Source organism: Pseudochaenichthys georgianus, unplaced genomic scaffold, assembly GCF_902827115.2.
Source record: "Pseudochaenichthys georgianus unplaced genomic scaffold, fPseGeo1.2 scaffold_524_arrow_ctg1, whole genome shotgun sequence".
Classification (NCBI taxonomy): Eukaryota; Metazoa; Chordata; class Actinopteri; order Perciformes; family Channichthyidae; genus Pseudochaenichthys; species Pseudochaenichthys georgianus.
The window spans coordinates 43966-56303 of NW_027263085.1; the positions used below are offsets into that span (position 1 = coordinate 43966).

At 44.2% G+C, this 12338-nt stretch overlaps 1 protein-coding gene across 1 annotated transcript in view; it reads right to left on the reverse strand.

Moving 5' to 3' along the window:
• Positions 1–12338, reverse strand: part of LOC117443028 (connector enhancer of kinase suppressor of ras 3-like) — a 42196-nt gene extending 29858 nt beyond the window's left edge. Inside the window, exons 1-2 of the mRNA XM_071202534.1 lie at positions 12148–12338; positions 892–1055 (exon numbers count right to left, since the gene is read on the reverse strand). Coding sequence (XP_071058635.1) covers positions 892–1055; positions 12148–12199 — 216 coding nt within the window. The 5' untranslated portion in view covers positions 12200–12338. The remainder of the gene's footprint in view (positions 1–891; positions 1056–12147) is intronic.

Genomic DNA, 12338 nt, shown 5'->3' on the forward strand with positions numbered 1-12338 from the left:
GCTTCAGGGCCGGACGCTCTCATTCAACACTTCCACACTTTTAGAAAGAGCTTCTCTGCAGCTGCACGTAACATGCGTTATAAATAAGAACAATGTCCCTTCACTTGAGTTCAGGTATCATACCGTGGCCGTACAGACTACTGACATACAGCACTCTGATTAGCTTCTAAATAGACTCAGATAACGCGCTGATACTTGAAGTCGTGAATGTGCGAAGCTGCTTCTGACTCCTCACATGTTGTCGGGGTGTAACAGAAGACAGATGTTGGGGATTGGTACGGCACTAAGAGTAACTTCTCGGCGGGTGGTGAAATGAACTGTGGATTTGTCAGTCTGTCAGTTTTTGACTTTGAACTAAACCACGCTCGTCAGGTGATCCGAGCTCCGACACGACGAATCGTCAGCACAGTGAGAAACCACATTAAATAAACGACTAACAACCACAGGGGTTTTCATCACCGTGGATCTGATGAGACCATCGTTAAAGAGACACTTCACCGCAAAAGAAACGGGATGATATTAGTGTTCCTTTGTGCATAATACACATACTTAACTTCTCTCATTGCACATTTTTCCTCCGTCAGTATCAGAAGTACTCCGGTGACTTTCTGTGTTTACAATGCAGACAGAAACCGCTAATAGCTGATTTGCATGTTCTCTCATGGTGCACATGGGCCAATATGTAAACAAATACAGGCTCCATGGCAACAAACAGAAACATACTGAGCTGTGAGACGTATTCTCTAACACCCATCCTGATGAAACAGTGTGTGTGTGTGTGTGTGTGTGTGTGTGTGTGTGTGTGTGTGTGTGTGTGTGTGTGTGTGTGTGTGTGTGTGTGTGTGTGTGTGTGTGTGTGTGTGTGTGTGTGTGTGTGTGTGTGTGACTGACCAGTGCACAGAGCAGATCCACAGCCTCCAGCACCAGCTCCTGGTGTCCGACCCGCGTCAGGCCCAGAGACAGCAGCTCCTGGTGGGACAGCCTCAGCAGCTTCTCCCCGTCCACCTGCTGTCGCTGGAGGGCCGGCATGTACTGCTGCAGGCTGTCGTCCAGACCTGGAGACACAACACAGTGAGAGGGGGCACCAAGCAGACATGTTGTTCTGAAATCTCCACATATTAACACAATTTTATGAATCATTTTTGGTCACAAGTCTTTACTGCACCACCACCGCTAAGCTAAAGGCAGCTAATGTTGGGCTATAAAGGAACCACAGCACGGTCACATGACTTCACGTCACCACCGCTAAGCTAAAGGCAGCTAATGTTGGGCTATAAAGGAACTACAGCACGGGCACATGACTTCACGTCACCACCGCTAAGCTAAAGGAGGCTAATGTTGGGCTATAAAGGAACTACAGCACGGTCACATGACTTCACGTCACCACCGCTAAGCTAAAGGAGGCTAATGTTGGGCTATAAAGGAACTACAGCACGGTCACATGACTTCACGTCACCACCGCTAAGCTAAAGGCAGCTAATGTTGGGCTATAAAGGAACTACAGCACGGGCACATGACTTCACGTCACCACAGCTAAGCTAAAGGTGGCTAATGTTGGGCTATAAAGGAACTACAGCACGGTCACATGACTTCACGTCACCACCGCTAAGCTAAAGGAGGCTAATGTTGGGCTATAAAGGAACTACAGCACGGTCACATGACTTCACGTCACCACCGCTAAGCTAAAGGCAGCTAATGTTGGGCTATAAAGGAACTACAGCACGGGCACATGACTTCACGTCACCACAGCTAAGCTAAAGGTGGCTAATGTTGGGCTATAAAGGAACTACAGCACGGTCACATGACTTCACGTCACCACCGCTAAGCTAAAGGAGGCTAATGTTGGGCTATAAAGGAACTACAGCACGGTCACATGACTTCAACTCACCACCGCTAAGCTAAAGGTGGCTAATGGTGGGTGTGATGACGTTTAGTCGTCTCATTTAGAGATCTGTAGCAACCTCAATTTTTTAATTCAATTTTTTAATTCACTTGTGGATTATTCACTGACACTTTATGTCCGAGAGTTAAAATCTCTTCAGCTTGTTAACCACAGACCTTATTTCAGGATAACAACCAAAAACACGTTTTTGCACCACTCTATTGAAGGTTTGACACAATTTGACTTTAATTAAAATGATATGTACAGGCCACAGGGAGAATGTGTGTGTGCAATGGGAGGGAGAGTAGACGATACCGGGACAGAGCTTCCTGACTGAGTTTCAGTGAAAGTCGTCTGTTATGATCCATTCAAGTTTGACAGCAAACACAGCTGCTAAGTCAACACGGATCCATCGCAGCTCACACCACGCTGCCACCTGCACACAGCCGGTTTGATGCCGCACATTCATCACCGTGCTACGCTGCTTTCAGTCTGTCCAAATATTATAGCAAGCTCCGTAACTGTAATCTTTATCGTAAGAAAAACATAATAGAGTTTACAAAAAAAGTAAAACTGACCAAAATTAAATACTGAATTGCACGTCTGTGGTTGAAAATGTTCATATAAGTCTAGAGTCAAAACTATACATCATTTTTAAAAGGAAACTTTCAAAAAAGATGGATGGGATCTGGACCCTTCTGGATCCCGTGATCTCATAAGATCGAGACACCGACAGCACCAGCGGCGCCACTCTGTGCCCGACCCTGAACTTTGACCCCTGACCCCTCTGTGAAGGCAGCAGCGGGAGACCACATAAAAGAGTTCTCCCACCGGATCAACAGAGGAGCTTCTGACCCACAGCCGTACGCAGACGGTCTCCTCCGGGAGTCTTTGGGACGGAGGCTACAGAATAGAACAAATCTAAATAACATGGTGCAGCTTTTCTCCCCACTTGTCGAAGGTCACATTGTTGATATAAAGGATTTACCTCTCGAACTAGAATTGTGAATACTTTGTTTCTGACATTCAGTGATTCTCAAATTAATGTTTTAAAACTCCGTTAAAAGTCAGACTATGGCAGCTAACTTTCTTCACTGACAATAAGAATAACCAGGACAATAATAATCAGACTATACAACAATGAAAATGTAAAAATATTGCAGTCATTGTTTTGCTTTTACTTCATAAAGAGATTAGGATTAGACAAAGCTTTACAGTTAGAATCAGATTCAATGAATCAGATAACATGTGTACACTTTTAACTGTGGAGAGCAAGGCTTGGTGTTTGTCTCCTAAACTAAAAATACTTTGAGAAAGCTTTTGCTCCGAGCGTCCACCAAATGGTCGGCGTCATAAAGCTGTAAGCACTGAACAAAATGCCAGAGCTGGTGTGAACAGGAGGAGAAAACAACTGGCCCCGCAGGAGGCCATTACAGAAGGACAGATGGCCGACTCCACATTCCTCTGAACGCTGATGGGACACCTCTGCTGTCACACCTCTGACACCCACAATGCACTGCGGGAGACTCACCCCAACGAAGAGCAAAGGCATTTCAATAAAGTTCACACCGGGCAGGGCTTCAAGAACTTGGGCTCCACATTTTGAGACCTTGAACTTAAGAAATCCTCATTTTGAATGCTGATGAAATGAAATGCTTAATACACTGAATAGTCCTGCAAGAAAAGCAAGACGGCATGACACCTGTCAGAGGAGAACAAACGACTGCGTACTAATACCAGCAGCTGTGAGCTACACTACAGATTTGTTTTTTCTGCTCAACATGTCGTGGTCCTACAAGTTCCCGGGATAATGCCAAGATGCAAATCCCCATGACATCCCTAAACCTCCTCAGATAAATGATCACAACATCCAGACATAATTCAGATAACCCCTCCTGCATGTTGCCGGCGGCTGGTGAGAGCGTGCGGTCACCAGGAATGCGTTCCTGACAGCCGAGGAGGCCGATAATCTGTCCGGCTGCGTGTCACGCCACAGTCAAATCAGCTGCTAATGAAAACATGACAAAGAGAAGCCGGCCTCCTGAGAGAGGAAACCTGAAGCTGCACATGTGAGCTTCTGGTGGGCACTTTCATGGAAGTCCAAGTCAACCGGGATAAAACTGATGGTTTCAGGTCCAAGTTTGGCAGCCTAACGGTTTGCTCGAGTCATCGGGGTTTGTCTTATTTCTTATAAACAACAAAGAAAGTACACTGACCTCCAGACATTCAGATGTACAGTAGCTTCAGACTTATCAGAGTAAATACATGTATCTTCTCACTTCAGCTGCTTCTAATTTACAGATATTTTCTCTCCATTCATTTCACATGTTGAATACTTTCTATTAAACCAGAGCGCACGAGGGATAACAAGAAGAGCCTGAAGAGAAACGTCTTCAGGCTCTAATGGTGAGGAGGAGATAATGGTACTTTCTAACCACTGGTAAAGTGTGGATCACGACTAAACAAAAGGTTACGACGTTGGTTTACATTGTGGAATAACCTGAAATGAAAACACTTCTTGGCATATTGCCAACATCCAGATCTGTTGTTCCCGTGAGAAATAAAACGTTACTGGTTGATGTGACAGTTGAGACATTTTTGTGTGTCGGGTTTGGCACTCGACCCAAAAGCTTTGCAGAACGCCTTCAGACGGCTGACGAAGGAGCCGGATCGGCGCTCTGAGATCCTGCTGAGCCGAGCGTGTGGCTACGGAGACGCTTCTCAAGTAGCACGATGAATCAAACACAGAAAAGAGATTGCGTGAACGCTGCAAACACTTTTTAGATATATTTTTACCAGATTGAACAACTTTAGTCCAGATCCTTGAAAACATCCCGTCACATGTTCTCTCCGCACATTGCGGACTGAATGTGAACAGGGCTTATGTTTAGCAGCAGGCCCAACCTTTTCGGACTGACCACAAAGTAATCTAATCAGCTGAGAGGTCGCAGCAAAGTTCACACGGCCTGATTTAATCTTTGCTCTTTGAAAAGCACTTTGAAACCGACTTGCTTGTTGACAGAATAACTCGACATGAGAGACGGACTATTCTGAAACCAGTGTTAACACTCACAACTTCCTCACTGACCATAGTTGTCTTTTTTGTTCATGATTAATGATTTTTGTTAAGCTGCAAGCAGAACATTTGAGTTTCTGATATGGAATGGACCGGTAAGGGTCTGTCCACGCTGCTTTTCTAGAGGCCCGAGTTTCCACGGTTTACTTTCGTCACAGTCATAAGAAAAGTTAATTTCTCCGTCAGTGGTCTCGCCTCGGACCGGTCTAATATTTGCAGACGACCCCGGGCCTCCTCCTGTCACTCAGCAGCCGCTGGGAAACTCTTACTTTTCACTGTATCGCCAAAACCTCCGACAGTCTCTGCTTCACGCAGCGATGCCCAGTTACCAGTGGGAAGCTCCTTATTGGGAGAACAACCCAGTTACCAACTGGTCTCCATGTTCTTTGTACAAACTAGGAATGGTTATCCGAACACTCTACAACAGGGGTGTCAAACTCAATTTCATCGCGGGCCACATTAGCATTATTGTAAATCGGCATGTAACCGTATAATAAACGTAATATATTCTTTGCAAGCTCTTGCGGGCCACATAAAAAGAACTCACGGGCCGGATTTGGCCCCCGGGCCTTGAGTTTGACACCCCTGCTCTACAACAAGATAGAAGTCTTTACTGTCGAGTTCATTCTTGTGGCGTATGTCCAAACACCAGATGAAACTCTTTCAATAACCCGGCCTCCGTTGGCATGGCAATAGTTTGTAAATTCCTGAACTGACAGCGACTCAAAGTAGTTATAAGGCGCGCGGATGATGAAGTGGGTTAGGCTGCAGTCAAACACGTAAAGACAGAAGAGGTGCAGGTGAAACTCCAGCTGCTCATAAACAGTCCAGTTAATCATTGGACAGAAAGAAAGAAACAAGAAGTTGGGACTTGTTTTACAGAGGGCCGTGACGAGAGACCCGCCTCCAGAAATCTGCCTCACTGAGAGATGTTTGTGGTTTCGTGCTCTGAAGGTCGATTGGAGGAGAACGTTGACATGCTGTGATAATGTCAGACCAGGCGAACGTCTACTTTTCACTGAATCAAAGATATTCAGTGAACCAGCATGTTGAACGCCGATAAGCATCAAATCCTCCCATTGGAGAAGCTTGAAGTTGAACCTTTGCTTTTTGGCTTGATATTATTCCTAAATGTATTATTCGATTATATAAAATGGTTGTCGATCATCTTCCTGCTCATCGATATTGAAGAATGGTTGCCGCTGTGGACAAAATGAGGCATACAATAGTTTGAAGCAACTTGTAGGAAGTTTGTACGTACTGTAAGTGGATTCATAATATTAGATTTGACAGTTCTGCTGCTTTGAACCGTTTTGATCCAATTTGGGGAACATACTAGGGCTGCTCAATTAATCGTGTTTTAATCGCAATTACGATATATGGCTTGCAACGATTACGAAAACAACGTAATCGAAATAAAACGATTATTTTTTTATTATTATTATTCATTTTCTTTTTATTATTATTATTTTTTTGTATTCGTTCTTCAGTTGAGTTATACTTAAAGTTCACGGTAGACAACTGTTAAAAACATATTCACATTTTTTTCTCAATAAATTGATGTTTTCAAAGTAAATGGATAATCGTTTTTAATAATCGTGATATCAATTATTGACCCAAATAATCGAGCCCTAGAACATACCGTGTAAAACACCAACCACCCCTGTAGTCAGACATTCCTCAGAGCACAGATAACATTGAGAAACTCTAAATCTGCTGTTCATTCCAACGAATGGCACGCGTCGCTCAGTGGAGTCACAAAGACGGAGCTCGGACCCGACTCTCCAGCTGGGAGCCACAAAGGAGTATTTACCCCCCTCCATCACAACAGGGCGAGGGTGCAGAGCGCTGCGGCAATTCATAGCTTCACTGGGCCTCTGACACACACACACACACACACACACACACACACACACACACACACACACACACACACACACACACACACACACACACACACACACACACACACACACACACACACACACACACACACACACACACACACACACACACACACACACACACACACACAGACACAGAGCTGTGGCCCCACTGTCACAGCAGGAGAAGCCCTGCACGTCCGGCAGAGAGGCCGAGCCGAAGCGAGCGCTGCTGCTCATTGTTTTCTCAAAATTGCATATTCCACACATTCTCTATCGATACACATTCCTGCTGCGGTTTACTGTTAACGGGCGATGAGGCGTGGCATCGGCCAAAAGAGAAAACTAGGAGACGACAGGTTTAGGGAAATGGATGTCACGTGTCGTGGTGTCCTCTGCGGAGGTCAGATGATGGAGACGTGTGTTTGGGACACCGATGAAATGTGGGACCTTGCCGTCTCCAAAGGAACACGGAGTCTAAATGTGTTATTGCATATCTCTGTCTGACAGCAGGAGGATGCTCAGAGTGGAGAACTTTCCTTTCACTCCGTGGGGAATTCAACCGGTCGTCAAAGCGACCGGGCGGGTAGGCTTAAAGCGTGTTTCAGAGGGGTTGGTTACACAGCAGGGCTTGACCCGCGCCAACAAGCGATTCATGAAACCTCTCTGCAGTTTAGAGTTTGATGACTTTTACTTTTAACATTTGTAAGAGGAAACCTCAGAAATCATTTTTGGGGATAAAAACGAGTGTTTCCATAACATAACTTGTTTGTTTACACACAGGGAATGTTACAAATGTATTTTGTTATTACGATAAATGCTAAAATTGAGCAAGCGGACATCGTTAAGCCTGCTAACGTTAGGGTTGGAGAAGCAGGCCTTCGGAGCGGATGCTGGCACTCGAGGATGATCCCAGAGTCGCCGAGACAAAGAGACTCACCCTCTGAGGATCATGAATAATGGAACCGACCGTCTGTCATCTGTAAAGCTATTCCTGCTGTGCCACGGTGACATCACTACATGCATATGACGCAAGCTGATCAAATCTCACAATCTGCTTTAGGATCTATTAATAAATGGTTACGTGAGTCACGGGGACATTCCTGACTCAACAGCTCAGTTCCCACAGAAACACTCACAGCGGCACTGATGCCATTGTGTTGGACATCTATGGACATGTGTGTTTGTGACTTGCTGTGTATTTTAAATCAATATATTTGTGGTGAGACAATAAAGGATTTAGTTTTACAGGTAAAGAATAAAACCAGATTAGAGCTAGCAGAAATGTCCAGCTATCTTCACAGATAAACAAGCGCACATTGTTTGATGATTATATTTCAAATACGTTTCTCAGCTTCCTTCCTTCCTTCCTTCCTTCCTTCAAAGGCCACGCAGGCAGGAAGGGCTTTGTGTGATCACATTCCTCAGACTGATGTTCACCGTTTTGAGGAATAAAACAAGTTTATCTTGGCAGAACAACAGAAGGGAGGAACAGGAGGTCAACAGGTCAAAGTGCGAGATAGAAATAGAAAAAAACATGTTGAAGATGACATTCATCCAATGAGTCGGATTCATGTCAAAGGAAACGCTGTGTCAGAGGGTTATAATGTGAGTTGCTAAGTTACGACATGGGGGGTAAATCCAGGGGTATCAATAAGATGTTTCTTTTTGGTGTTAGAGTTCTTGAAAAAGGTTCACAAAATGTCGGCTGGTGAAAACAGATTTGTCCTCACCGAGTTCAAGTTCTACATGATGTGATTAGATCATAATGACCCGTGCATTAACATCGGTTCGAGCAGGTATTGTTTGCAAAGTAAAAGTACTATATACCGCTCAGCTTAAGTGGAGAGGACGTACACATGGCATGGAAAGTACAGCAGCTCAAATCTGTCGTCCAAAAATATTGTTCCCACCGAGTTCAAAGTCAACTGAATCAAACCCTACTGCTTTGGATCCGATGCATCGCGCAGCGCGTGGATTGTGCTTCGTGCTCTTTGTTATCTTCTCTCCAGCCCTTCTTAAACACTGCATGTGTCGTGCTATTTGCTCAGTCGTCATCTCGCTGCCGTGTGTGACGGCACCTGTCAGACGAGCAGAGGGAAGAATGTGATCTGTCTGAACACGCTGATCTCCATCGCTGTTTACCTGGAGACACAGCTGACTGATATCGGTTAGCTCGAGCTACCAGAACATGGAATGACCATGAGGGCCATACAAAGAGACTCACTGCTACATTATAGCGTGTGTGGTTTCAGTATCGACTCAAATGTCCAAAACAAAGCTCAGATTTAAATGACCAGCTGGGAGTTAGGAAATGAGGTTCTTAATTACTCTTTAAAGTATTTTTTTTAAAACTACCTTGTTGAATATCAATTTCAAACATATTTTATTTTTTTCAATATGGGGTTGAATAAAGCACATCTTCTTTAACTTAATCTAAATATCTGATTCAATACTAGTAATCTATCTTAACTTAAAGGTGGGGTAGGTAAGTTTGAGAAACCGGCTCGAGATACACTTGTTTTATTCCATGGAATGCTCTTAACATCCGACAGCAATGAATATCTGAAGTGCTTTGACAACAAATCCATAAAACATCATCAGTGGAAGCCGTGGCGCTGTAAAAAGCTCGACCAATCATCTGAGCCGGCTAAAGTAGCTGATGGCCTGCCTGCCTGTCAGCCTTCCATCGGGGCACAGACTGATCTCGTGCCCTCATTGGTCATGTGCGGTTCGTGTGCTGGAGGAGGGGCTCTGTGAGGAAGTCTGAAGGAAGGGGCCGATTCTTTCCGGCTGTGTATTTTCAAATTCTAGCGCACTCGAGCCGGTTTCTCCATTCTTACCTACCCTACTTTTAAGATTCAAGAAACACATTGTGTGACTTTCCCCCCAAATAAATGATGGAATTCCCCGACTGTCCCCTCGGTTAGAATGCACCTGCATTACGCCTATGATACTCCAGGGTTATTCAAGGATTTGTGTTGGATGTTTGTCGTCAGCTGAAGGGGCTCGGTGACAGCCTGAGAGACTTTAACTCGACTGACAAAACCTTCCATGAAAAGAACCTGTTGCTTGAGTAGTACACTGTAAAACACACACACAGAAACACACACAGAAACACACCACACACACACAGAAACACACCACACACACCCGCCTCACCGCCTACAACCAGAGGCAGCAATCTGCTCTGCTGTTTCACTGAAAACACTAGAACCCCAAAAGTGGATTGATAAGCCGCTGAAAATAGTCCCCAACCAATGCACTTCCTGTGCGTACAGGAAGCAGCTGTTTTAGAAAATAACGGCACATTCTTGATTCAGATTTCCTGGATCGGGTTATTGCGTCTTAATCTGGGCCCAGAGTGGATTTACACGAAGTATTGGGGAGAGAACGAGCCTAATTGAGCCCTCCAGGTCATGTGACTGACCCCAGTGTGTGTGTGTGTGTGTGTGTGTGTGTGTGTGTGTGTGTGTGTGTGTGTGTGTGTGTGTGTGTGTGTGTGTGTGTGTGTGTGTGTGTGTGTGTGTCACTCTTTCCATGCAGAACAAAAGTGTGATGGTCAGTGAGATGTGGTAAAAGTGTCCGAGCGACCTCCTGACCCCGAACACGACGGGAGGCCGACCTTTGTGAAGAGCGGCTTTTGTCCGAGTCTTTATGGACCCCGCTCTGCTTTGTCTGTGGTGATAATGACGTGTGTGTCGGTATGTGTGTGTTTGTGTGTTTGTGCTGTCGGGGGACAAGCTGGGCTCAAAGGACGCTCACGTTCACCTTGATCTGGGACAAAGATGGGATGCACTCGGACACATTACGAAGTCTTTTGAGTTAATTACATGTTGTCCTCAGTTCAAAAGCCAAACTCGAAGAAGTCACAGACAATAAAGCAGTCGTTGTTTATGGTGGCCCTCTGTGTCATCGTTAAATGGCGGCACATCCTGCTCAATCTTCCTGAAATCTGAGGGCTTATTTACGGGACACCTGCAAAGACTGAGCCTAGTCAACGTCAGTGGAATGAAATAAACGAATGCACCATTTCATTTCAACATGCTTCAAAAACATGCCCAGCAGAAAGTATTCATTATTTTCAATTTCTTCCTCAACACAAACTAAACTTCTAATGCACGTGCAGCATCCTCCTCATAACCACTTCTATGTTGTGTCGACGCACATCTGAAGTTTCTAGGTCACCGGTTTTCTAAACAGTTTAAGGCAATATTTAGTTTTCCAGGTTTTTCTAGCCCAACATTGAAATCTTTAAAATATGCACTGATAACAAGCTGTTCTTTTTAATGTGTTACTTTCAAGAATTCTCAAATATAAAAACAACAATTGTCTCAAAAAGACACATGGTGGCTTGGAAGCTGCCACAGAAACAGTTTCCCTGCGGCTTGTTCAAACATCGCCTAATTAAAAACAGGTCTTTATCAAACCACAATCATGAGCCTGTTGGCTTTGTGTGCATGATGTGATTCCTGGTAGGGCCTGGTTATGGCTTAATGACCCTATAGTGAACATAAACACACGGCTCAGTGCTGTGTGCAGCAGATCGATCTGCCTCTCAACAGCCAAGTGTACAACCAAGCAGACACATGGTAAACAAGGCAGCCTGGTGCTGAGTCAACAGAGCCTACAACCGACTGTGTGGACACAAAAGTCTTATTTGGCAATTTAAGTAAACCTTTTTAACTGTTTCAATGCTGCTTTAATGTACACCTCTGAAAAACAACCCCAGGTAACCATAGCGAGTTACAGCTTTCATAAACTTCTAACTTTATAGCATAATGAAACAGAAAACACCACATAAACTATTACATATAAACTAATTGTGGAAAATAACATTGAGTACATTTAAATATATATATATATATATATATATACCAAACACAATATCGAGTACCTCCAATGTTGGTACTTTAACTGTATTATTTTGCTAATACATTTATGTACTTATACTTCAGTTAAATATTTAATGCAGAACTTTTCATTTGCACCACAGAATTTATATTTAAAGTACAGAATGAAGGTACTTCTCCCACCACTGTTACATACTATACTTCAAATGACTGTGATGTGCTTTAATGTAAGATAACAACAAAGTACTGAAAAAGACAATACAAATATATTCAATAAAAGGTCAGGAAAGGTAAAGATGCAGCTGCTGTTAAATTAAACCGCAGTGAACTAGCCGGTATGTATCCTAAGCACACAATGCAAACTAACATCTCATTTGTTCACTTAATAACTGCTAACCACAGACTGTTTGCTAACAGTGACCGTTAGCTTCGGTAGGTCCCGTTATCGCTCACCTCTCATCCAGTCCACCACTTGTTGCGGGGTCCACTTACTCACAGCCTCCATGTCTCACGGGATGTATTTCAAACTCCCCCAACTCCAAAATACCGAATTAACACGTTTAATTGGACATGATTACCGGAGGAGTTTCCGTTAAAACGCAGAGACAAACCACGATACAAACGGTCCCGCACGGTCAGCGACC